The 27,280-nt window shown below is 39.8% G+C and overlaps 2 protein-coding genes across 2 annotated transcripts; both read right to left on the minus strand.

The window, feature by feature from the left end:
• Nucleotides 1–393: 393 nt before the first annotated feature.
• On the minus strand, nucleotides 394–12,061 carry adgrg2a (adhesion G protein-coupled receptor G2a). The gene is made up of 17 exons (XM_056365133.1): nucleotides 11,938–12,061; nucleotides 11,735–11,852; nucleotides 6,440–10,671; nucleotides 6,242–6,330; nucleotides 5,703–5,839; nucleotides 5,413–5,569; nucleotides 5,091–5,246; nucleotides 4,746–4,868; nucleotides 4,269–4,314; nucleotides 4,077–4,180; nucleotides 3,768–3,892; nucleotides 3,338–3,606; nucleotides 3,121–3,220; nucleotides 2,673–2,959; nucleotides 2,484–2,585; nucleotides 1,528–1,644; nucleotides 394–1,423 (listed from the first exon to the last, which is right to left on the minus strand). The coding sequence occupies exons 1-17, from the start codon at nucleotides 12,050–12,052 to the stop codon at nucleotides 1,323–1,325; spliced, it is 6,378 nt and encodes a 2,125-aa protein (XP_056221108.1). The 5' UTR covers nucleotides 12,053–12,061; the 3' UTR covers nucleotides 394–1,322.
• A 153-nt stretch (nucleotides 12,062–12,214) lies between these two features.
• LOC130161677 (uncharacterized) lies at nucleotides 12,215–22,878 on the minus strand. Its single transcript, XM_056365092.1, has 19 exons — nucleotides 22,598–22,878; nucleotides 20,075–20,166; nucleotides 19,304–19,629; nucleotides 17,824–18,082; nucleotides 17,241–17,303; nucleotides 17,055–17,096; nucleotides 15,709–15,750; nucleotides 15,516–15,563; nucleotides 15,360–15,433; nucleotides 14,923–14,997; nucleotides 14,789–14,826; nucleotides 14,545–14,684; nucleotides 13,598–13,709; nucleotides 13,442–13,503; nucleotides 13,307–13,354; nucleotides 12,777–12,844; nucleotides 12,653–12,696; nucleotides 12,429–12,462; nucleotides 12,215–12,220 (listed from the first exon to the last, which is right to left on the minus strand). The coding sequence occupies exons 2-19, from the start codon at nucleotides 20,160–20,162 to the stop codon at nucleotides 12,215–12,217; spliced, it is 1,569 nt and encodes a 522-aa protein (XP_056221067.1). The 5' UTR covers nucleotides 20,163–20,166; nucleotides 22,598–22,878.
• Nucleotides 22,879–27,280: the final 4,402 nt, after the last annotated feature.

Genomic DNA, 27,280 nt, shown 5'->3' on the forward strand with positions numbered 1-27,280 from the left:
AAACCCAACATAATAAATCAGTGGCTGTAACTACTTAGCACAAATATATATATAAAATATGTATATAAAAAACATAACATCTGTCTCTCACAACGTGCTCTCCTATTTGCTTCCCATTAGAGGTCACATTGTTCTGAGATTTGAACTTGTGTAAAACTTTTTATAGTTAACAGCTGCCAGCCTCAGCGGCCGACCTTCACAGGCTGTGATCTAACCGGCGCTGGGCGGCGAGATGCTCTGCTGGAGGTGACACAGCACTGTGATGAGAGGGGAGGTCTGTTGGGATTGTAATTATTGGTGGGGTTTTTTTCCCCTGTTGAACAGGTTTGATAAAAGATGTAAAGATGTCAGATGTGAAACATTCTGACTCAAAAAGACAAAAGACAAACTGGACAGGTAATAAGTTGAAGGTTTATTATCTTCTCTTTCATGGCATGCACATGTCCTTCCACAAGGACATTTAGTCAAACCTGTACAGGAAAATCCTCACTCTTCACACCATAAACATCTCATGACTCTAACATCAACACTGTGCTGTAGCAAAATAAAGCAGTATCTCATATTAAAGGAGGACTACATCCTCAAATACTCTTGTTAAGATCAAATTCTGATCACTTTGTTAATATTGGCACATTTTCCTTCAATCCATTTTGCCCCTATTAAAAGCTGGAGAATCCTTTCAAAGTGCCAAATTGACTCTTCATTGAAAATGTAAAAAGGTAAGTCCATGCAGCATCAGAAAAAAAACAATGTAAATATCTTCTTTTCTCCTATTTATGTTCAGAAAGAAGAGAAATCCACCAAAAAAAAATTGCAAAATAGCTTCACAATGTTGACAGAGTCTGTTCTAGGCTCCTAATGAAATGCAACTTTGTATTTTTAACATGTACATACACGACCTTTTTTTTAGACTGAAAAAAATGTTAATATCATACTTAATGTTTACAGAAATAATTCTAAGAGCTTTGAAATAAACTTGACAGTCTGCTGAAAGTCGCAGCTGTAACTGTGAAATGATTCATGTGTTCAGTCAGAAATACACCTACTGTACATTTACCACTTCATATATTCTACTGGCAATGTCGAAATGGTGTCAAGTAACACTTTTCACTACAGGACCTTCAGTCTCACCTCTCCTCGGCCGTGTTCCTGTCCATCGTTTCATCATCTTGTGATTTCTTTGAACCCCGTGAGGAACCACTCCTGTGATTACTGCGTTTTTGTTTACTCCATCTGCAGGAGAGTGCTAATCTCTGTCTGTCATCTCGGCCCTCTCCGAGTAGATAATTACTGTCATCACAAATGAACGCTTGACACAGTTGTCAGGCCTCGCCTTGTGGTGACAGAGTTCGTCTGTGGAGCTCGTTGAGGACGACGTCGCTGTTGTATCCCTCTGATATTCCGCTGTCTGCAAACACAGAGGCTGTGGGGGACGAACACAGAAACACATCAATAGTGGCGTTGTCTGTGTGTATGTGAGCGCGTGTCAATTGTATAAAAGTGCAAACTCAAACACTGTAAAAATACCACTGCTGTTGGTGCCATCGCTGATGACGGAGGAGCTTCGAGAGGTTAAGGGCCGAGGGACGATCGGCGCAGTGACCGACAGATTCCTGTTGTTCTGGGTGGCTGTTCGACTCCAATCTGCACAAACATATATAACCAAGCTTATGTGAGTTTGTAATTGGCAGATTTATCGATGGGAAGGTATTCACATTGACATCCATTGATATCAATATCAATTAACAGTCAATATTAATGGATTCGTTTCTTTGTCTGACTTGTCCTTTAAGTTCTGGAACTACATTTCCCATAATGCTTTGGGAGAGTTAGTGAGTGACACTAAGTGGCTGCAACTTGAGCAACATTTATGTGTTTACCATTGGCAAATTAGCGCCACTAAATGTACGCTGCATTAGCTATTAGCAGTTCCTCTTTATAATGTACAGGCAACTATCATTTGTTTACTTCGATACTGAGGAAAACATAACAATGTGATGATTCTCAGGCAAGTTCTGAAGATATAAAAAGCATCTTTATTTTCAGTGACATCTATGGTGATTCATGGACGCTTACTGCCGAAGGACATTGGAGATAATTACATCATCGGAAAATGTGAGTGACACTGAATCTAAAATTATGTGCATCATATCTACGTGTTCAGATTTGACAAAGTTATGACTCAGAAAAGTCAAAAGTTCAATGTCTGATGCAAATTGGTTGGCAATCAGGCACTAAGTGCTGTAAAGTACCTTCCCTGAATCCATAAGTAGTCACGGTCTCTGCACCCGCTCCAACTGCTGACCGCGTCAATACTGGGGCCAAATCAGCAGGCCAAACTACAATAAGCTGCTTTTAAAAACACCGGCGTGTACCAGTACCTTTCACCTCATGCAGTATATCTGGCTCGCAGTTTGAAAACCCCAGGCCCTAATGTGTCCAATTACTTTATCCGAGGTATAAAAGGACATTAAGGTGCCCACCTGAGTTTTCAGGCAGTCGCAGTCTCCCACAGCAGAGATACGTCCTCCACTGCCTGCGGACGTTCTCTTTCACAGCACAGTGGAAAACAAAGACAAGGAAACCTATACAGAACAAGTTAAACGGTAAAATAATAGCATTTTGGACACATTTATCATGCAGATTGTGATGCAGAATCACACATGTCTCACCTTGCAGAGAGTTGAATATGGAGAAAAGGTAAACAAAGGGTAAGTAGAGCGGTCCCCAGGCGAACAGGGCGAACCCCCAGGTGAGGCCGAGCAGGATGGAGAGGCCGGCGATGCTGCGCAGGTCAGTCATCAATCCCCGGTTAGGAGACTGGTTCTGAGGGTTCTGCCTCTTGATCCGGGCCAGCTGGACCATAACGACGATGAAGACCAGCAGGCACAGAACAAGGATCAGGAGGAAGTAGGCCACCACGCCCACGTAGAAGGCGACGTTATTACGCAGCCAACAGCTACAGAGGGAGACGTACAGGAGTGTGTTACATGGAAAGATTTGCATTACTTTCTCTATTACAGTCTGGTTAGGAGAACATTTAAATGAAAGAAAAATAAAACAGAAAAAATCAAACAACCGTATTTACATAAAGGTAGTTAAGATTTAAATGTAACTTACAAGTCATCTGAAGTGCCATTTGTGTATTTTCCATATGTAACCAGACCATAGTTGTCTTTGTCTACCGATAAGGTAATGATCACCACAAGAAGAGGAATACCTGCACAAACCAATAAATAGAAATATGTGTTTCAAAACCAAATTTTAGAAGTGCATTAAGATTATATATTGCCTTCCTATAACTAAGCATTTTGGAGTTCAGGTTTAAAGTACCTACCCCAGCCCATCAGTGTGAACTTGAGCATGTATCTGCTCAGGTAAGGAGTGAACACCTGGATGATGCTCAGGTACATGTGCAGGGCCTCCAGCCCGGCCCAGGTGAATGATGTCAGCAGGAAATAGTGCAGGAAGAAGGCGGTGCTGGTGCACAGCCCGACCGCCGGGTAGAGCACCAGCCAACCGTCCAGTAAGAAGACCAGGTTGAGGAGGAGGAGGGAGCAGCAGAGCTGGACCAGGATCTTGGCGGGAATATCTCGCAGCAGTTTTCTGCAAAGACAGAGTTTTCTATTTATTTATTTTTTAAAACTACAGGGAATAGAAATGTTTTTTTTTTTAATTTTCAATGTGTATAAGATTTAAAATGCTACATGCGCCTGATGAAGCTCAGATTGAAGTAATCTTGGCTTTGTAAAGAGGTGGATCCTTACTCAAATGAAAGGTATGTCAGTAAGGTGACGGCAAGAAAAATAGCAGAGATTCCACAGCCGATGTAGGTGATGAAAGTAAGAACTTGTGCCTGTTGATGGTCAGTTATTCCTCCTCGGGACAAATCCTGTATTGAGAACAGGGTACAGACACAAATATACAAACAGTGAAGACATATTGTACAACTGTACAACAACAAGATCAGGTCACTTGTCCTGAAACTAAGGCTGTTAATTTCACTTCCTCATTTGATAAATAAATGCAACAATTCTGATTTCAAAAATAATCTATATTGACACATGGACACTAACCAGCAGTATTGCAAATGAAGTGAGATGGTTGCAGCTGCAGGTTGTTTCTTCTGGTGTAGAATTGACAACAAAGCAGCCGGCAGAGCTCCAGCCTCCTCTATCACCTAAACAACAGAAACACCACAAACAGGAATATTCATACCTGTGGCAATTTGGCTCTCAACCAGCTCGATTTGGTATTCATGTGCTCACCATTCAGAGTGAAGTCCCAAAAAGCACAGGAGGCCACAAAGTTCCCCTGCAAACCAAGAGCAAAGTCTGAGTAACCTTTTACAGCTGATTTTAATGGATGCCTTTCATTTATTTGCAGCTAATTTACAATTAACCTTTTATTTTGAAAGGTTCACTGAAAAAATGCCAGATTTTATTATGTTTATAAATGACAAAAGGTTTTATTGTTATTACAGTCTCACTGTGATTTTACAATGTTACAACTTTATAATTTATGAAGACTGGTTTATTGCTATGGACTTAGTAAACAGGGATCCTCATATTAAATAGTAAATAATGCAATCCATGTCCAGAAGGCGTTTTTTTATGAGAATACTAAACCAGCTAAGTCTTTTGGTCTCATCCTGGCAATTACTTGTGGCATTTCAGTTATGACATGATTCTATTTTGTATAAATTGGCTCATGAAGATAATCTTAATTTTAATGTGCACACTCACGTGTATTGGGTTGATGTTTCGGATGGTAAACTGAATGTCCTCAGTCAAGTTGCTTACTGACAAATTGGCAACACTGGAGCCCAGAACTGGACTGACAAGGGTGTTGTTATCTAATGCAGCATCCTGCGCAAAGACAAGCACAAGCACATTCCTGCACTGTAATTAATATTTTATTACATAATCTTTTGTCATAACTGTATCCTTTTCTTAAAGGCAAATGTTGGACTTCATTGAGAAAAGTTGCTTATAAATCATTAAATGAACACCAGTAAATATTTCTACATCCTGTAAAACATTTTTAAGCGACAACTGAAGACAAATCTGGATCTGACAATGGGAGAGTACCTGGAAAAAGGAACTTTTGGTGTAGAAAGTGAATTGGACCCTGCTCGCCTGTTGTTGCTGCTCAGGACTAAGTCCCGCAGTGAGGTTGGAAGGCAAGAATACAGACCCCAGAACGGAACCTGACCTCTTGGACCGGGACCTGCTGAGAGCACGGAGCTGGAAAAAAACAAAAGGTTAACAAATGGTTACTGCAATAGTTGTGTGATGCTTTTGAAGACACTTTGAAGTGTAGCCTTGTCAACATTAGATGTACTACCGGTGGTAAATTTGTGCCGCAGATATTAATCTTTCTACCTTTTTGTAGAATCTTATTCTGTGCTACCTGGACGTTATCAGTGTTGAAGATGTTGACAGATGTTGCTGGAAAGTTGGTCCCATCCACTGTCCTGACTGCCAGAACCAATGAATTTGAAGAGAGGATCCCTCTGCCGCCATTGACAACCAGTTTAAGACCCAGATTATCCACCATTCGAATCAGCCTGTCAAGGGGAAAGATGGCAAAACATTTTACAAAACTCACATATGCGTGTAAACGTATATATATATATATATATATATATATATATATATATACATACACACATATATAGGTGAGGGTCATGTGAGTTTTACCTATTAGCAGATGCAGTCAGGGCCACTGAGTCACCCTCCATCAGGTTGCTGATGATGTTGACAGCTTTTTGTCCCACTGCCTGAGAGACAGTGAGGCCATCCAGAAGGTTCTCCAACTGACCCACCATCTGCCCCACCTGTAACAATCACCAAATTACAGAGCTTACCTCCAAAATTACAAATTTATCACTCGAACAAAGAGACAGCTACAATACCTCAGTGATGAACACACATTTAAATGAAAACAAATCACTTTATTACTATTCAGTGCTGGTTGTGACAGTCTGACAATTAGGATTCCAATTTTTTCCCAATCAAACTTAATGGTTTGAGGAGATATTTATTTATTTTTAATATCTTTTTCTGTATAATCATTTGAAAATGTCAAATTAAATGATAATGGTGATATCTATTATTCTTAAACATAAGTTTCACACATTTTTAGGCCAAAGAAGTAATTTTACTTTACAAAAAGCATTGTGTTGTGTCTTTTTATGCTAACATTTATCCAGTAGTGCATTAGTAATTAGTAGCTTCACCTGAGACGAGTTGAGCTGGGATGTATTCTGTGTTTGCTCTAGCAGATCATTTACTTGTTCTTCCTGTGCCTCTTCACTTTGCGTTGTCTCTATAGATAATCAAAGTGAAAGCTAGTCCAGTCATTTTGGTCCACAAAACCTTCCTGTGTGGCTTCAGACAGACTAGTATTAGAATTTTGAATTCTGAGCTTTACATACCAGGCACTGTTGTGGTCGTGGTTGCACTGGTGAGGGTGATGGTTTGGAGAGTTGTTGTAGAAACTGAGGACACTTGACCAGTAGTGGTGTTAATCTGGGGTGGAGGTGGGTCATGTTTAGTAGTAGCAGTAGTGGTGGTTGTGGTTGAAGCTGTGGCTATATGCTCATGGGAAGCATTTGCTGCTGTAGTTGTTAAATTGACTCCTAGTTCTTTTGTTGTTAGCTTGAAACTGGTGGTTAAACTGCTTGCAGTTGAACTCAGGTTGAAGTTGATTTCCGTGGTTTCATTGTGATTGATAATGGGAGCAGTGCTGTTGGAAGGTGTGGTGGTGCTTGTGTTATATTTGATGGATGTTGTGATGCTGTGAGTCACACTTGCTGTGGTATTGTGGTTTTTCATTGGAGCAGCTGTGGGTTTAGTGGTGATGTCGACAGCAGAAGTCATATTTCGAGTTTCATTACCTTGTGAAGCTGTGGTAGACATAGTTGTGTTTTTATAATGAGTAGTTGTGTTCTGTTGTGCAGTGGGTATGTTGTTTGAGGATACAATAGTAGTTGTTACATTCTCTGATGTTGTGTAGTTGTTAGAGACTGCAGTTACATTGTTTGTTGTTGTATAATTGGAAGGTGTTAATGTGATTATTGTAGCATTACTTGTAGTTGTGCCATTGTGTACATTCTTGTTGGCAGCTGTAGTTACATTGTACACTGTTGTGTGATTAATAGAAGATGCAACAGTAGTCACATTGTAAACTGTTGTGTCATTGGGAGAGGGTGTTAATGGTCCGATTGTAGTTACATTATGCACTGTTGTGTAATTGGGAGAGGGTGTTGATGGTCCACTTGTGGTTACGTTGTGCACTGTTGTGTCATTTAGAAAGGGTGTAAATGGTTCGGTTGTAGTTACATTATACACTGTTGTGTCATTGGGAGAAGGTGTTAACGGTCCAGTTGTAGTTACATTATACACTGTTGTGTCATTGGGAGAGGTTGTTGATGGTTCAATTGTAGTTACATTATACACTGTAGTGTCATTGGGAGAGGGTGTTAACGGTCTGGTTGTCGTTTCATTGTACACAATTGTGTCATTGGGAGAAGGTGTTAACGTTCCAGTTGTAGTTACATTATACACTGTTGTGTCATTGGTAGAGGGTGTAATTGGTCCAATTGTAGTTGTGTTGTACACCGTTGTGTTATTGGAAAAAGGTGTAAGTGGTCCGGTTGTAATTACATTGTAAACTGTTGTGTCATTGGAAAAAGGTGTAAATGGTCCGGTTGTAGTTACATTGTACACTGTTGTGTCATTGGTAGAGGGTGTTATTGGTCCAATTGTAGTTTTGTTGTACACCATTGTGTTATTGGAAGGAGGTGTAAGTGGTCTGGTTGTAGTTACATTGTAAACTGTTGTGTCATTGGTAGAGGGTGTAATTGGTCCAATTGTAGTTGTGTTGTACACCGTTGTGTTATTGGAAGAAGGTGTAAGTGGTCCGGTTGTAGTTACATTGTAAACTGTTGTGTCATTGGAAAAAGGTGTAAATGGTCCGGTTGTAGTTACATTGTACACTGTTGTGTCATTGGTAGAGGGTGTTATTGGTCCAATTGTAGTTGTGTTGTACACCGTTGTGTTATTGGAAGAAGGTGTAAGTGGTCCGGTTGAAGTTACATTGTAAACTGTTGTGTAATTGGTAGAGGGTGTTATTGGCCCAATTGTAGTTGTGTTGTACACCGTTGTGTTATTGGAAGAAGGTGTAAGTGGTCCGGTTGAAGTTACATTATACACTGTTGTGTCATTGGAAAAAGGTGTAAATGGTCCGGTTGAAGTTATATTGTACACTCTTGTGTCATTGGGAGAGGGTGTTAATGGTCCAATTGTAGTTGTGTTGTACACCGTTGTGTTATTGGAAGAAGGTGTAAGTGGTCCGGTTGAAGTTACATTGTAAACTGTTGTGTAATTGGTAGAGGGTGTTATTGGCCCAATTGTAGTTGTGTTGTACACCGTTGTGTTATTGGAAGAAGGTGTAAGTGGTCCGGTTGAAGTTACATTATACACTGTTGTGTCATTGGGAGAGGGTGTTAACGGTCTGGTTGTCGTTTCATTGTACACAATTGTGTCATTGGGAGAAGGTGTTAACGTTCCAGTTGTAGTTACATTATACACTGTTGTGTCATTGGAAAAAGGTGTAAATGGTCCGGTTGAAGTTACATTGTACACTCTTGTGTCATTGGGAGAGGGTGTTAATGGTCCAGATATAGTTACATTGTACGCTGCTGTTTCATTGGGAGAGGTTGTTAATGGTCTGGTTGTCGTTACATTGTACACTGTTGTGTCATTGTGAGATGTTGTTAATGGGCCGGTTGTTGTTACATTGTACACTGTTGTGTCATTGGTAGAGGGTGTTATTGGTCCAATTGTAGTTGTGTTGTACACTGTTGTGTCATTGGTAGAGGGTGTTATTGGTCCAATTGTAGTTGTGTTGTACACTGTTGTGTTATTGGAAAAAGGTGTAAATGGTCCGGTTGTAGTTACATTGTACACTGTTGTGTCATTGGAAAAAGGTGTAAATGGTCCAGTTGTAGTTACATTGTACACTGTTGAGTCATCGGGAGAAGGTGTTAATGTTCCAGTTGTAGTTTCATTGTACACTGTTGTGTCATTGGGAGAGGTTGTTAATTGTCCGGTTGTTGTTACATTGTATGCAGTTGTGTCATTGGGAGAAGGTGTAAATGGTTTGGTTGCAGTTACATTGTACACTGTTGTGTCATTGGGAGAGGGTGTTAATGGTCCGGTTGTCGTTACATTGTACACAATTGTGTCATTGGGAAAGGATGTAAATTGTCTAGTTGTAGTTATATTGTACACTCTGGTGTCATTGGGAAATGATGTTAGTGGTCTGGTTGTAGTTATGTTGTGCACTCTTGTGTCATTGGGAGATGATGTTAATGGTCTGGTTGTAGTTATTTTGTATACTGTTGTGTCATTGGGAAAACGTGTAAATGGTCTGGTTGTAGTTATGTTGTACACTGTTGTGTCATTTGGATGCGTAACTGTAGTTGCATTTAAGAGTGTTGTATCATTTGGAAAAGATGTAAATGATCCGGCTGTAGCCATGTTGTAGACTGTTGTGTAATTTGGAGGAGATGTAACTGTGTTGGCTGTAGTTACATTGTACACTGTTGTGTGAATGGGAGGTGTGGCCGTACTTACATTGAAAAGTGTTGTTTCATTTGAAGTAAATGGTCCGGTTGTAGTTACATTGTACACAGTTGTGTCATTGGGAGAGGGTGTTAATGGTCTGGTTGTAGTTATGTTGTACACTGTTGTGTCATTCGGAGGCGTAACTGTAGTTGCATTTAAGAGTGTTGTATCATTTGGAAAAGATGTAAATGATCTGGCTGTAGTCATGTTGTAGACTGTTGTGTAATTTGGAGAAGATGTAACTGTGTTGGCTGTAGTTGCATTGTACACTGTTGTGTCAATGGGAGGTGTGGCTGTACTTACATTGAAAAGTGTTGTTTCATTTTGAGAAGATGTAAATGATCCGACTGTAGTCATGTACACTTCTGTGTAATTTGGAGAAGCTGTAACTGTGTCAACTGTAGTAATGTTGAATGCTGTTTTGTCACTGGGAGAAGGTGTAAATGCATCTGCTGTTGTTACATTGAAGAGTGATGTGTGTTTGGGAGACAGTGTAGTTGTGTTAAGTGTTGAATCAATCAGAGTGGTTTTTGTGTTTTGTAATGTTAGGTGGTTGTCAGAAGTTGTGGTGCTGGGTTGTGTTGAGTTGACAGACGATAACGTTATGAATTCTGTCTTTTGTTGTGCTGTCGTTGTGTTTTGAAGTACTGTATTTTCAGTGGTTGTCAACAATTTTTTGTTATCAGATTCAGTTTGCTGTACTTTTGGACTGTCAGAGACAGCCACAGTTGTGTTTTGTGAGGTTGTTTGAAGGACAGGCCGTGCTGTCGAGGACTGTGTACTGTTAATTGTTGCAAGTGAAGTTGTCATGTTGTTCCTGAGTTCCTGAGTTGTTCCTTGTGATGCATTTCTCTGTTGAACTGCTGTGGTATTTTCAGTCGTTGTGTTAGTCTGTTGGGTCTTGTTGGTGACAGATGGTGGTAAGGCTTCAGAAGTTGTAGAAATGTTGCTGTTGGTCGGAGTGGAGGGCTGAGATGTGAGAGGCTCTGGAGGGCAGCTGTCAGTCAGAAGAACAGCAAGTGTCTCATTTGCCTCACTATGAAAGAACAGGCAAAAAGCATACTTTTATAACTTTCATGTCTGAGGACAGTGCCTTGTTAAAGGGCAGTGGCAGGAGTACTGATATTACTATTATCATTAGCATTAAGTAGGATATATAAACATATTAACAATGCCACATCAAAATAAAAAAAGAAAATTAATTAATTGGTTCAAAATTTACATATTCACCATTTTGGAGAGAGAACCACCTTCACAAAAATTTCAAAGAATAGTTCAATATTTTGGCCAGTTAGCTTAGCATAACGACTGGAAATGGGAGGGGAGTAACTATGGCTCTGTCCAAAGGTAATAAACTCTGCCTACCAGCAGCTAACTAAACCTAACTAATAAACAATTTATATCTCATATCTCAGTTTAATGCATACAAAAAGTGAAGTGATTTTCCCCTGTTTTCAGTCTTTGTGCTAGGCTAAGCTAACTATGTTGGAGGTAACTTCATATTGGGTATGAATCTTGTCATCCAATTTTCAAAAACACAGCAAATAACTGTATTTCCCAAAATGTCAAACTATTCCTTTTAATCCTTTTTTTCTATTCTATTTCATTTCCAACATGGTAAATTAACTAATTCATTGGTTGATACAATGATAATGACAATGATAACTTACTGGATCATTTATTTTTTAGAGAGATACAATCAATAAACAAAGATGATATTTTTCTCAAGTCATTTTTGATAGAATAGTTTAATTCATAATTTTTTTCATGCTTTTCTCATGCTTATGTACAGCCAGTTGAGTCCGTGCTGCATAAGTAGAGTGAGTGTTAAACCCTCCCGTTTTCTTAAAATTCCTCCTCAATTCCTGAATTTCTCCGAAAGACTAAACATCCTCAGGGGCATCGTTTGTCTGTCTTGTGCTCTTTTTCCATGAAAAGAAATGCAGAGTGTTCTTTAACAAACAGTAAGAGCCTCCAGCGTTCTCTCCAGCTTTGGATTGGAAATGTGCATAGCTATAAACATGCACAACAAAAGGAAAGGAAAGAAATCAGAATATCAATTTTCTAAAGATTTCACGATAGAAATGTTATAAACTTACCATTTACACCAAGTGGGGTCAGTTTGGCAGACATCAGAGGTCGGCAGGTCACTGGCGACCCAGGTCAGGTTGGATACCAACAGAGTACTGACATTTGAACCAGGAGAACCACACATCACTAAAGACAGAGATATCATATATAATTGAGACGTCATAATAGGAAAAATATGCAGTTATGTTAGTCATAAAATGTGCAGACTAACCCATGCGTGTAAGTGGCTTTTCGTTTGAGATGCTGCCGTTATTGTCAATAAGTTGTTGCAGAAGTTTACTCAGGGAGCAAATAATGACAGGTCCAGACATCTCCAGCATCACCATGCAGCTGTACAACCTAGAGACCAGCAGCAAGGCGGTTATTAATTATTATCAAATACACTATCATCAATATTGCATTTCAGGGATTATTGTTTATTGAAAAGTTATGATTTTCTTCAACAGTGTGCCAAATTTCCCCAGTGCATCTGTCCATCACCTAATGAATCACCACTGAGACATACACTGGGCCCAGGAATGTTATGGAAAGAGAGTAATATCAGTTTTCAACATTTGTAGACAGGCTCCTTCCTGCATGTGCACATAATAGGCAAAGGGAAGAAACATATGTACCTCTGTCGTGTCTATTTATGAAACATGATTAATGATTCTCTTATGCATAAAAAAACTCTAATTAATTGTAAGATTTTGTAAGATTTACCCGGTAATGCTTTGAACAATCTTCACACGATGACCTGGAATGTGGAATGTTTGAATTATTACCACCCAAACTATTTCCCATTAGGTGTTATTCAGCAGCTCAACTAATCTACACTTTTAAAAGTTCATATTAAAGCTGAAACAGACAAAAGAGGCAAAGACACCCAGACCCATTAGCATGCTAAGAGTTAGCAAAACAGCAGAGTTTGGTGGATAGAGACTTACCCTATCCCCATGTTACAGTTGTGGGCTTCACAAAGGCCTGACAACTGTCATATGAAGTCAGAAAGTCAGTACATGGCATGTATACAACAGGAGGTATAGTTCAGTCACAATGTGCTATACATACCAATTGTTTAAGGAAGTTAACATCAACAGATGCCACGTTAACATTAATTCTTATGGCGAAAAACTGTCCTGAAAAAACAAAAAACAAAGACAAGAAAGAGGGAAAAGTTACATCAGCGGCAGTTTAATACAAAACTCCAACACAAACCTTCTGAGACAAATAAACACACTTATTTGTTTTCGTGCTGAGAGTTAGATGAGAAGATCGATACCACTCTCATCTTTGTCCATTAAATATCAAGTCTTGCTATTGACCAAGTCCAAGTCTAATGGGCCGCTGGCTATAGCTTCATATTTACGGAACAAATCTGAGTTTGGTATCAATCCTCTCATCTAACTATTGGCAAGAAAGCCAATGGGCATAATTCCCATAATGTGAAAATATTCCTCTCAAGTTTGAATAATGTCCCATACTATTTAAGAGCTGGGCATTGGGGAGCTATAATCACATATACTCTATGTACATATCATTTTTGCTTGACGTTACAACACCATGCAGACAGGCACAGATTACACCGGCTGTTTTCTTACTTGAAGAATTACAGGAGGCAGTGCAGTCACAAAAGCGAGGCTTTTCCCCTGAAGCACAGACAAACATGGTCACAGCAGCAGAACCAACAGTGAATCCTGATGGATATTATGGGTGTCTGTGTTTTTGGTACTCACTACTGCAGGATCCTGTCCTAGGTTGTGGCGCCAGGTCGGGAGACTTGAGCTTCATGACGGCGCTAGAGAGATATAGAGGATTATGAGATAGAAATTGTATTCATGCACACCTAGGCATACAGTGAGTACAGAATACAAAACAAAGGTGTTGCTCACCATGGAAGCTCGGGGAGTGGTTTAGACCGACAGACGTCCTCCAGGGAAGATGTGATTGTGCACCTCATAAACTTCTCACCAGAGGACTTCAGGTCCTTACACTGATTTCGAGCTGATGGTGACAAAATTATCATGAGCTAAAACGCTGTGTGTGAATGTGTGTTTTTGTACGTCTGTCTTTATGAGGACTTTTTTTGGGTGTTAAATCTTGAGTGAGGATATTTATGCAAAGTCTTCACTTCTTCAAAGAGCCTTGACATTAATACATGGATTTTGGCTTGAGGTTAGATTTAGGTTTAAGGTTAGACATGATAGATGTATAAGGATCGTGGCAAGGAAAGAAATTATATCAGGGGCGTCCTAACAAGTTAAGAAATGCATGTTTGCTTTTGTGCTCTTATATTTCCATATTTGTATTGGCCACTTCTCCCACCTTCTCCATTCACAGTAAAGGCTGCAATTTAGATGTTCGTGTGTCTGTTAACAATATTCTGTCTGTATTCCTGTGGGAGTTTTGTGTATCTGCACAGGTACATCTGTATTTGAGAACAGTGTGTGTGTTCAATTGATGCAAGCATTTTGCATATTTGCAAAATACATGTTTGCAATTCATGATGAAAATGTAAAACTTAAGGTAACATGTAAAACATTGCCTCACCTCAGATTGACTCACAGGTCTTTTAATACACAGACTAACACTATACAACAACTAATCTATGACACAGTGTAACATCATTGATTGAAAATGCAGGGTTACATTTTTTATCATAATAAATTTTGAAACACTGTATGTTTGTTTTACTTCTATGTGTCAAACTCTTATGTTATACATGTGGCTATAGTGGCTGTTTATAAGAAAAGCATTAGTGTGTCTGTGTGTTTCTGTGAATGTGTCAAGATAAATAAATAGGTGGGCAGATAAATCTACTGACAGACAAGTCGCTCACCGACTCTCTCCACCTCTCCAATGATTTGTGCTTGTATTTTCTTGTGTCCTGCTTGTTGCAGGGCAGAAACGCTGGCGTGCTGCAGTTCACACGCTGAGACAGCACGGCTGAGCTTCAACACCACACTGCAGGTTTTATTTCTGCGAGAGAATAAAATTCACACCACCGTGAGGAGGTGAAATGTGAAGTATACATATACATACAGTATAAATACATAACAAAATACCTACTGACATGTTTTTACCTGCTGTTGTCTTTGTCATGACAGGAGACCTCTTCTACCTGCAGAGAGAGAGAAGAGTTGCAGTCATTTGCTTTATGGGAGAAATTTTATTCTGAAAAGTGGAGGGATGTTGCCCGTTTCTGGTTCATACTGACCTGAACATTTTTGCCATCCTGACAGACATCTCCAAAGTCTGATGATTTATTTTTGCAATCAAACGCATCTGACACCTGTGCGAAAGATGGAGAGACAGAGGCAGACAGGGATGTTTCCCTTTAATCTTAAACCCTGAGATTTGCCTTTAATTTGTAGATGTAATGAATATATTGGACATATTAAGTAAAAACTTGTAGTCGCTGTGTTGATTATAATATATTTTATCATTCTGATGTCTTAAATTTTGTTTTGTATAAAAATAAGATCTGGTTAAAAAATTGGTGCCGTCTATGTCTCACTTTCAGCCCCTTTCTCTCCATATATTCTCCTTCATGTTACCATTAGGACGAAACTCAAACTCAAACCCAAAAATGTACACATTGTGGCTTTGAATAGAGTCATAATATTTAATTGTTTGCAGAGACATAACTCTCACCAGATGTTCCACATCCTTTGTAATAATTTGGTCCACTTGGACCACCACTCTTAGTAACATCCAAAAGTAAGCATCTGCAGAAAGAAATGAAATTGTAAGTGCACAAATATGCATCAATAAAACATTGTGATGGGACAAAAGGTGAATATTTGTTACCCTTATCGGAACAGAGTTGGCTGATGCTACAGTTTACGAACTGGGAACCTAAAAGAAGAGAGAAAACTGATTTTTTTTTTTTTTTTTTAAAGAAAATGTATTGATAAAAAAATACATAAAAGCATGGTTAAGTCATTGTTTCTTCTATATATCAATAACACAATACTATATAGACTGCATGTGTCAGACTAACCTGTGAGTGCTTTTCCAGATGCGGTTTGGTCGGCAGTAAAAGCTGTGATTGGAGACATGAAGCCGTGTCTTAAATTTCAATTCTTAAATAACTAGCCATGGCGTATATCAAAGGATAATTCCAATTTGATAACAACTTGTCTCTTTTTCATAGTTTTGGCTATCTTTGGATCTACGGATGCAAAGGTGAACAGTAACACCTTAAAGCAGCTAAACCGTCGACACGCAGCACGACATTCAAATGAGTTGGGGTTTTTTCTGAGGCAGAGCTGCTGTTTAGTCTGAACGTGGTTTTACAATACCTGTACACACACACAGTTTGACACAGACTTGTGCACTCACTTCCTGTATCACATCCAAGTGGTTTAAGTGATTTGCTTGTTTAGAAACTGTCTGATCCTCTCGACTGCTTGTGTTTCTTTGCCTCATTGGACTTTGTTTTAGCGATGTTGCTGTCTTCTCAGATCTCAGCAATTACAGTGCTTTATAATAATATAATGTATAATATCAAAGAAGACAAAAATAAAGACAAAAATATCATATGATTATTATCCTTAAATTTCTATTACTTTCTTTGCTTCTTTCATTTACTGACATGATAGTGTTATCATATCCTGCAGAAATGGAAGAATAAACTTCAAAAAGTTGGCCCAAGTTAAAATTATCCTTAAATTCCCATTACTTGCAACAATTTAATGATATTATTATTTTATCATAACTAACAGAAAGGATGGAAAAAACTAAATATGCATGTCCAAAATTCCGTATCATTATCATAACTGATTAAAATTATGGATCAAGCTACAAAATTCTTTTTTACTTTACTGTTATTTAAAAAATTATAATTTTCTTGCATTATAATGTTATCATAATTGATACAGATGGTGGCCAAGAGGACCAAATTGAAATTATCCTTAAATTTTGGTTACTTTTTCTTTTAAATCACCAATTACTAATGTGATTACCATTTAATAGCATTTGCTGTGTGTTGTCTGACAGGTTTTTCTACAGAAACTCCCACTCACAGAGTGTCTTACATATCTAGCTGTGGCAGCAGCAGTTTGCAAAACATGCACATGCAGGCACGCAACAACCGCAAGTGGACCAAAGAAAAAAATAGACTAGAGAATGACACAGCCTAAGTGAATGAACCCTGTTCACTCAAAAAATCCTTATGTTCTTTTCAGAAAATCTGTTTTAAATGTATCAAAAGTAAAATGATTTCAGATTATTGACCTTGAGTTATGTAACAGAAGAAAGTAAGAGGAAGGGAGATGAGTATTAATCAGGGGGGAAGTACTTCAGCTAAGATAATAAGAGATATTATTAAGTTAAAGTGAAGCTTACCAGATGGAGATGGGTTTGACCGTGCAAATGGAGTTGTCGTTGCTGAAACAATAAATTTTGTCATTAAGGTTCTATATCTATCTATCTACTCTCTAAATTACACACATACATACAGGCATATACCAATAAACATACACTGTATACTCAGACAAATACACACAACAGGCATGTAAGTGCATAAGTCACCTGAGAACACCCCTTTAGGAGTCTTTCTGGGAGTGGGAGCTCTACGTCTCACCCGTCTCAGTGCTACAAGACACATAAAAACATGCAACATTCAACATCCAACATGCTCTACGCACATGCACATCTACTGTACAGTATCTAGAGAAGTGTTAGTTCTAATGTTAGTGAAATGTTCTGCATGAACTGATGAGCATTATTTTTGATCCTCACATTATTCTGTACAAAAGCAACAATCTGGAATAGGGGGAATTTGATTTAAAAGAGGAAGGAATATGGCTGTCTGACTCTACTGACAACCTTTTGACTTCCTGAAGGTAAGGTCAGGTAAACTGGAAGGAAGAACATGAAAGAACAGGCTCTAGAAACCACTCCAGTCATACAGGATAAGACGCATGCTCAAGAATTTCTATACAACAAAATGCAAACATGCCGTGCTATGTTTTAGCTAGAATGAAAGTTTTTTTTACATTCATGAATTTTTTTTAAGAAAGGAGAGAAAAGACTAGCCTGCATTCTGTTATAAATGCAGTTAATTAGTTAGAAAAGTTCTCGATGCACAGGGTTGCAGCTTGCTCCGTCTCACCACACAGGAGGTGAGGGTCTCTCTGCCTGGCATTGGGACTGGTCAGGCCCCAGTACTGAGCGTTCCAGCCAATCACGGTGCCGTCCTCACAGAGGCCATGGTTACCCAAGTCCTCCCACATCCGGAACAGGTACAACTCCACTTTTCCGAGCGTGGCTCCCGGGGGTCTGTCTCTGGGACGGCAGCCCAGCCACAGAGAGCCGTAAGGGGGGATGGCCTGAGCGATGACGGTCCTTTCGGCCACCATCTTCCCATCAACCTGGAACATTCACACACACCTTGTGTCACTAATATAATATAGCAGATAAAGAGAGAGAGATCATTAAGTGAAAGTTCAACAGTTTGACCCCAAACACAAAATCTTAATTATTGGGTCTTATTTTCATCGTTTTGGCCACGTCCACCAGTAATAACATGGTCAACATGACCAAGTTATTTGCTGAGCTCTGGAAGTGTGAAAGATTGCTAAAAGCAATTCCAAATGAGCAAGAAATATGCATTCACATGATCGTACAGGTTTTAAACAAACCCCCAAGTTAGCCAGACTTATTTGGAAGAGAAATGAAGGCTCAATGGTAAAATTATTACCCAAACTTTCAGTTGTAAGCAACCATCACAGCTTATAGACCAAGTGTCAGATTTAACTGTTGCCTACTTTGGCTGTCAGGTCATTTCCAAATGAAGTAGTTAAGATTAAATTTACTAAATTGCGGTTTGTGATCAACCTGTCTGACTGGCTGTGTTTTTTGACCTCTTTAACCTACTGTACTCTAAGTTGCTGTGGTTAGCTTTGCTAACTTCATTCCCAAAGTAAAAACATAATGCAGCTGGTCATTTTTTTGTGTAATGCAGTACAATTTTTTGTTTTATAAAAATGCCATAAATGGTTTTATACATGATATTACAACATGTGTACAAACCTTACAGGTATACGTCTGCAAACTTCCTGGATAAGCCACAAGTAGCCGTTAAAATTAGCATTAGCATTTTCTGACTTGGCTTAGAATTGCAAGAATAGTAGTTCACTGCAATACAGTGTCTATTTTCATACGGTGTATAAGTCAAAAGTCTATTCAGCTTAACTGCACATACTTAAATGTGTTCATCTAAACTTTGTTCTATGGTTCATTGTTTTTCACTCCAAACTCCATTTAAAATAGCCTATGTGGAATTTTGCTAAATTAACTTATTGAACACGGTAAACAATCTGTTTTATGCAAACACTATTTGACTTTGTCAACTGACACAGTAAAATGCTTCTTACAGATTAATGACAATCTGATAATACGATATTTATTATTAGAATACATGAAGTGGCCAATTTTGCACTGAATTTTGATGCTTTAAGTAAGCCTTCATTACTTCAGTAACATGTGACCGAAGGACTTACTACTGAATTGCAGTGGAGCACTTTATGGTCTTACTGTTACTTAAGTAAAGGATCTGAATACTTAATTCACCACTGGACAACAGCAATTACCTCCAGGCTAAAGGAGTTGCGTGGTACGTCCCTCCTGAGGCACACCCTGTGCCAGTGAGTCGGGGACAACTGGAGAGGAAATCGGTGTCGGACCCTTAGCAGCCACCCATACAGAGCTCCGTCGTCTCCCTCCAGACCCAGCTCAGGCCTGGGTGCGTGGACCGAGCTGTAAGAGAAGGCAACCCAGGGTCCGGGGACCACAACACGGATGTCCACGCACACAGTCATCTGAAAGAGCAGCGGCATGGCGGCCCTGTCCTGCAGGGTCCAGTGGTCCTCGCAGCCATTTAATATGGCTTTAGTGTCTCCCAGGAAATAGCCAAGTGCTGGAACGGGGAGAAAGAAATGTAGCAGTGAAGCTTTAATTTTACTGCATGGCTGCTCATAGTCTCATATTAACTCTAAACGCTCAGAACCACAGAACGTTTTTAATCTTACACTTTCTTTGCAAAACCCAAAGGAGAAACTCTTGAACTCTTGCTTGTTAAAGAATAAAGCCTCAGTCCAAAAATAGCTGACCTTTAAGCTTTAAAGCAGCATCAGTTTTATTATTTTGATTGTTGTTTTTGTAGATTTAGTTTAGTCGGTGGTTTTTGGATAAAGTAAATATGCTAACTGATACAAAACAGTTAGCAAAACAAGAGGAGAACTTTGGCCACCATAGTGTGCCATTTGGGGTTAAAAGCCTCTTTAGTTGTGTGTGTGTGTGTGTGTGTGGGGAGGGGGGGGGGGGGGGGAGTAAAAGTCCGTATCTCCTTTCACAATAATCACCTGTGGGTGGAGCGGCTGCAAATAGCAAAAGCCAGATGACTTGAAGGAAACGGTGTGTCCATCTCCACTGTCCTCCAAAGCCATACATCCTCCTGGAAACACAAAGTGACATAAATTCATATTAAATGAGAAAACCCTCCTTCTGCTTTGACTGGTTTCATTTCCCTTTGCTTTGTTGTTCTCGCTGCTTACTTCCCATTCAGTCATGGCTGTGCCAAATATTCAAATTTCATTTCTAGTTTTTTGGGGGAAAACATCAACTGACTTTCTTTGTTTGCCAGCTTCCTCTTCCCATATTCATGTAATTGCCCTCTTCTTCCGTGCAGACTGTGGATGTGCTCACAGGGCATCATTGTTTCCACCGTGGGATTACACAAGAAATTCTCCTTCACAGTCGGTAAACCAAAACGATCTAATAATATCTGTGGCTTTGTCTGCGCTGAGGGTTTGACTCCAGGGCAGGGGTGGACACAGCAGACTGGGTTACATCTCGTTGCATTCTTACCTTTATAAGTTACAGGTCATTGTTGCATGTGTCTTTTTGTTGTTGATACACCTCGTTTACGCCTGTAAAATTTAGATACAGCACAGTATCACACGATGCACACAGTGTTTCGTCACACTGTGGGGCCCCAAAAGGAAAATATAAGGCATCAAAAGGAGGAAAATACTGATACAACATAGACTTTTGTTTCTCTGTTTTTACCTTTGTTTCAGTGTGCAATGATGTAATCTGTATTATTACATTTCCTCCTTATAAGGGACAGCAGAACAAACGGAAACCACAACCTTGACATATTATTTAGGAAACCTATTATGGCCAATGTGAATATCTATTCTCCTTTTAGCTTTGTCTTGGTTTCCACATCTCCTGAGGGGAAATAATCTGGATCTTACCTGATAAATGCTGATAAAACCCCTGAGACTGAACCAAAAACTGGAGTAAAATGTAAAGATGTGAAATATGCTAAAATGTTCTGTACCGCAGAATAAAAGTACAAGTTTGGTGAAAGTTTTCTCTGGGTTCATCTACAAACAGCCCTCTTTCTATTACATCCAGTCATGTAATCCATTGTTAATATAAGAAGTATTGAATAGCATTGTAAATATCTGACAAAATACTGATTTTTCCCAACTAAAAGCATAATTTAAACTCATATAATTTGCTTATTTTAATATATTATAATGAGCTATCATTCGGAATTAACTTTTCAAATATACACAGTCCATACTAAGCCTGTATCTCTAGGAGTCACCTATACAGGGAACATTTGAATTGTTTGAATCACTCTCTGTTCACAGCTGATGGAGCAGACATGCCAAACACAAACCATCTTCAAACCTCTTCCACCCAATCTGCTCATTACAGCTGACAAATGTTCAGGTTTTAGGCCCAAATTCAATCAAACAGTTCTTTTATTGGGGAAGAGTTTCGTTATGATCACAGCTCAATATGTCAAAAAGAATAAATAAATCCTTATCCATACACACAAAGCCAAACATACTCCATCCTTAATGAGCAAAGTTGGATAAAAACTAAGCAGCTATTTGTCTCTTGTGTGCCCACAGTGTTATCTTGTCTGAAACTGGCACTTCCGATGAAATTAGTAGTCGGCTAAGTGGTGATTTATGATTATGATTTCCTGTTCCTTCAGATTTTCTCAGAAGTCCTATTGTTTTTTTCTCTTAACCTCGCCCTCTGCCTGGCGCCTGAACACCAACATTATCATTACCGCACAATAAAAGTGACACACGCATTCGTGCATGTGCATGTTACTGTGTCTTATTTGTATTGTAATACAGGGAGTGTCTGCGGTCACACAGAAGCTGATTAAAAGACAAAGCTGATGGGCAGGGTTTGCTGGCTTTAAGTATGCAGCATCAGATAGTTCGAATAGGTCAAATCATTTACGCACAGATCTGCAATCTAACTAACGATCTATTTAATGTCTAATTGTGCTGATCCATATCATCAGTGTCACTTTGAGAAATACATTAAACCTTTAAGAAGACTTTTTTTTCTTTGCTCAATGAGAAATAAATATAAATAAATGTCCAATTTCATGGTCGTATCTGCTAATATCTTAATTTAAAGCTAAACTATCCGATCAAATGTATGAGACTGTATTTGCATTTATGCCATCTGTTGATGTGATTATCATATGCTGTGCGTGTGTCACGTCGGAAGAGGTGACACTACCTGTTCAAGTCTTGAAGCTATACACTACTATTATCAGCTATTCATGTTCCCACAGTCTGACTCTCTGAAGTCAAAGAAAAGTGAGAAAACAGTGCAGAGACATTTCTAGAGTTGCTGATTTTTTCTTTCTTGAACATCTATTGTTAGAGCCATTTTTAAAAATCTTTTTACTGTAGTTACAAATATCAAAGCTCTTTGCAAGAATCACCCATGACCTTTTATATAGTTCATGTTACAGAGGAATTATTAAGATTATTATCTTTTATATCTATTATATTATCAAGTTCTTTTCTTACACTGTCGTAAGTCTTAGAATTTCTTACCTGATGCTCTCTGCAGTCTGTTTATGCTTCTGTGTGTGAATGTATATATATATATGTATATGAATCCTATGGAGGAGGACGTGTCATCTTCACTCCGGTCACACATTGCCTCCCCATCATTCCCGTACTCTCATTCATGAATCCAAAGTCGCCACTGTTGAAGTATCTGTCGTCTTCCCTCGCTTGCTGGCTCCTCTTCCCTCGCCTCTGTCCTCAGTTGCTCTCTGTCGCTCCTCCTGTATCCACCTGCCTCTTACACAAGAGCATCGCCTGCTCCTCACCGTCTGAGGTGCGTGCGGGGGAACTCAGAATTTGTGAAATGTGATTTCTGCCTGCGGGAGACAGTGGAGCAAATAATGACACACCCCCTACAGAGGGAGTAGGAGGAGGGAAGAGACAGACACACAGAGATAATAAACAAAAAAAGTTGGACAGTGCTGCAATGTATCTCAATGAACTATGTCTCTAACTCTTCATCTATCTCTGCTTTTTGTTTTGTTTTGTTTTTTCAATCTGGCTATGACTGGAGGGCAGCAGCTGGTATTACAGGATGCAGGGGCCAGACAGTTCCTGGACAGAGTATTAGCCTTTATCTGGTGTGTGTGTGTGTGGGTGTGTGCATGCATGAGTGTATATGAGTCCATAAAAAAACAAACAAAAAAAAAACAGTACACAAGATCAGCAGCAAATTGCAAAAACAGGCAAAAATTACACGGTTGGCTCAAGTATGAAATGTTAGATTCAGGCTGACAAACCAGTCAAACACCTCCTGCCTCTCTCTCTTATTATGTCTGCATCACTAACACACACACACACACACACACATGCACGCACACACGCACACACACCGATAGCAGGGCTGTGAATTTGAGGAATGGCATCTGACGTCAGACGTAAAATGAAACCAAACAACACAGGAGCAGCCTGAGGGCGACACAGCTCTTCAAATCACAGTGTGTCTTCACTTGCCTTAGTGTGTGTGTGTGTGTGTGTGTGTGTGTGTGTTTGTGTATATGGTGAGAAGGCATCTAGCTAATTAAATAGTGGACCATTTTTTTTATCCACAAGGGGGCAATAAAGACTACAGGGATTTTTTTTCCACCGGGGCTCATGTGTCAGCCTTTGTTCATTTTTACTGTGGGATAACAAAACAGTATCAGATCAGTGGAGCAGAGCAGAGCTGCAGCACGTTACTGCTCCTCTTCAGTGACACAGCACTTTTGGTTGAGTTGGTTGTCTGTGTGTGTGTGTGTGTGTGTGTGTGTGTGTGTGTGTGTGTGTGTGTGTGTGTGTGTGTGTGTGTGTGAGTTCAAGTTCAAGCTCAAGTGAATCAAAATCCCACTGGCAAGCTCTCTTCACTCTCTCCTCTTTTTTCTTGCGCTACATTAAACACACACACGCCTGCACCTGCGACAGTGTGTTTGAGATGAATGTGTGTCAACTGGTCTGCGCAGGGAGAATCCAGAGGCAACAAATTATTAAACTGGTAGAGATGGTACAATCCAAAACAGGGGAGGGGCCTTGTCGGAGTATATTACTAACAACTGTATGTGTGTGTCTGGATTTATTTCTCCAGGGGAGGTGGGGTGATTTTAGCGTTACCAGTGCTGGTCCAAGTTTTCACCCCCCATCCCCATGGTCCTTGCTGGTCCATCCGGAGCGATGTCGCTGTGTTTAAAAATGAATCTGTGAGGTTCTTCCACGGGAGAAGCTGCTTGTCCCTCCGCTTTTTCCAAAATGAACCCGTGAATGTTCAGACAACCACTGGATTACTTTAATAGCATTTGCCCTAAAACGACAAACAGGTGGAACATATATACTGACTGGTCAGACCAATTAAACAGAAGCGGGAGGGGGTGGCCAAAACATAAACACTACAAATTAAAAGCAGGCGGAAAGCTTGTGGGTAACTCAATATTAAGTATTACATGATAAACAAAGTAACTCTAAACAGAAAAAAACAAAACTGCAGAATACACACAGAAAGGCTCTTTCCTTTAATTTCCCCAGCTTGCTGTAGCAGGTGTTTGGTACAGGCCAGGGCCCGCAGGTGTAGGCCCTTAACACTGCTCACTGCAGGACTGATGCAGTGGGGTCCAATGAGAGAGAGGAAGTCAAGAGTTTTACTTGGAAGAGACCCAATGTCTCCAGAAACAGCTGCACAGAAAAGGAAATGATATAAATGCAATTTAAGGAAAACATAACTTCAGTCTTAACAATACAAAATTAACTAAATGTGAAATAATGTATGTAAATAATGGTGCTACACTTAAATGCATAATCATGTTAATTTTGTAATTATAAAAAAAAAAAAAAAAGTTACTGAATGGAAACCGAAATGAGTGAAAAGGTTTATGCAAAAACTAATGACATTCCCATCAGCCTTGGCTGTGCTTTGTGTTTAATGCAAAATATTGCAGCAGATTATTTTACATCTGAAGTGAAACTCAACAGCTCCTGCACTGGTCTACTTTACTGACTGGATCTACCGGGCACAGGCCCAAAGGGCCCCAGGGTTCAGGGAGCACCTCGGCCAGATTCTCTTTTTGAAGTGACTATTAACATTTCCACTTGGAAAGTCAATCAATAGACAACTAAGAGACCTAAAATGAGCACAAAGAGGCTCAAAATGACCACAAAAAGTCATAAAATTACAAAGGAATGCAAACCAGCCCCAGATTTACAAGAAAGTGACAAAACAAGCTCGAAATGACGGCGAAGAGAGACAAAGACAATGACAAATGGAGACAAAATGAGCACGAGGAGTTACAAAACAGCCACAAAGAGACTCACAACGATGACAAACAGACACAAAATGTAGTTTGTAGTCGTTTTGTGTCTCTGTCAATATGAAGGAAAAGTAAGGGGACCCAGGGGCCCATTGTCTCACAGTCTGTCCACAACTTGACTTATGAGACTGAACAGCAGCAACAGCGGAAGCAGCAGCAGGAAACTTTATTTGGAGAGTCGGGGCGTGTTGGTGGTTTCTGGCAACCTCGCAGAGTCCTGTGTGTTTCACGCCTCAGGGCTCAATCTTCAGTTTGAACTAATGGACGATTAGTTATGGAAAGAAAGGCGGTTTTATTTTGCATGATGTGTCTGTTCAACTCTTTCTGAAGACTTTATTGTTTTGATTTTTTAGTTAGACCTTGTGGATTGAAGACGTAATGTTTTCCAAGAAGTAGTCGTTTTCTTCTTTATACAGATGATGCGGGAGAGCAGAATGCTTTGTGTGTGGATTATATTTAGAAAGAACTGCATTCAGCCCTGAAAATGCATAAGTGCTATAGTGTTTTACAAAAGACGACGCAGCCCACAGTTCGTGGTACCATCAGCTTGAAGGTCAGGCATGTGCTTTTGAAGAAGAACCAATCGGCAGAGCTCATGGGTGGGAAGCTGGTGGATGGTTGTGACGCCTGCATAGATCCTGAACAACACTCATTCAAGGCGAGTGTCAGAGAGGAGCATGGATTAACAATAGGAAGCACTCCCACACACTCCCACACACACACACCTTCAATCACAGGGACGAATTCAGGAATAAAAGGCAACAAGCTCCTCAGCTCCAGGGGCCACAATCACAAGAGAACAATACCTTCAATGGTTGTTGATTCTCAAAGCGTTAATGCTTTTAACATTGAGTGAAAATGTATCACTTCAGGCTCCGAGTGATCAAACAGACAGTGAATAAAACCTGTAACTGAATCCATATCCAGATTTAAATAAATAAATAAAAGAAAGAACATTGTGTGGAGGTCTTGTCTGGTCGGTAGAGCTGATTGGATACAGTATATCCTCAGTTTTGGATGATATCCAGCTCCTGCGTGATTTGAATGCACTTGTTGTAAGTCACTTTGAACAAAAGCATCTGCCAGATGAATGTGATGTAATGACTGTTTCCAGCATTTCTTTATCAGGGGGAGACGCTTGATGACTTTGTCTGTGTGCGTGTAATGACAGGCTAACTATATGGCACCGGAATAGACTATGTTTCTAGTGCACAATTCTACTGAATAGAGAGAAATGTGATCGGCCTCGGGTCAGGGGTCAGGTTAGGACTAAAAAGGTTGATGAAAATCTGTTGGGTAAAGCTTGAAGAATAGATGAAACCTACAGAGGCTGAATAAACAACATATAAAGATCGTTTCCACTAACGCGCACATATGTTTCGGTCCTTGACAGTCAGGAAGGAGCATAAACCTTTCGTAAATACACGGGACGACACACTGAACGACAGCTCGTGAGTAACCACTGGAGTTCTGGTGGTAGACGACCCCGGAAATCCATCGAGAACAAAGCAGCTGACCAAACAAACTGTTTGGTCAGCAAACAGCCTCTTGCACTGTTCCTTTACAGTGATGTTTGAATCAGAGTTTAGGTGAGATCCTGGATGGAGAGGTGGTGCGGGCAAGGCGGACTGTATTGCCTAAAGAGGGAACTGGAGGAATCACCACTCCTCTTTTAGTATTAATCTTCTGATATGTCAAGAGTTTGCACTGGGAATAAATGTAGACCCATTGAAAACAGTTGACACAGCGTTCTGTGGATAATACAGAGTAACTGGGGCAGTGTTTCTGGAAAGAGATGTGGCTAATCTTTCAGTGCTATGAAACAAAAATCCACTCACCTTCACTGAGTTGAGTATAAGATGTGGCTTAACAGTATTTTCAAAAGTTTGAAGTC

This window comes from Seriola aureovittata, chromosome 20, assembly GCF_021018895.1.
Source record: "Seriola aureovittata isolate HTS-2021-v1 ecotype China chromosome 20, ASM2101889v1, whole genome shotgun sequence".
Taxonomy (NCBI): domain Eukaryota; kingdom Metazoa; phylum Chordata; class Actinopteri; order Carangiformes; family Carangidae; genus Seriola; species Seriola aureovittata.

Bases quoted from the DNA above. Each gene is read 5' to 3' on its own strand.
- adgrg2a (XM_056365133.1), bottom strand. From the start codon at position 12,052: ATGGTGATGCTGGAGATGTCTGGACCTGTCATTATTTGCTCCCTGAGT. The intron at 4,181-4,268 runs GTGAGCACATGA...TCTGTTGTTTAG, and splicing joins TTGGGACTTCACTCTGAATG to GTGATAGAGGAGGCTGGAGC. The intron at 2,960-3,120 runs GTAAGTTACATT...CTCCCTCTGTAG, and splicing joins AATGGCACTTCAGATGACTT to CTGTTGGCTGCGTAATAACG.
- LOC130161677 (XM_056365092.1), bottom strand. From the start codon at position 20,162: ATGTATGGCTTTGGAGGACAGTGGAGATGGACACACCGTTTCCTTCAA. The intron at 12,845-13,306 runs GTAAGAAAACAG...TTGTTTTTTCAG, and splicing joins TGCCTCCTGTAATTCTTCAA to GACAGTTTTTCGCCATAAGA. The intron at 12,697-12,776 runs GTATGTATAGCA...TTCATATGACAG, and splicing joins TTAACTTCCTTAAACAATTG to TTGTCAGGCCTTTGTGAAGC.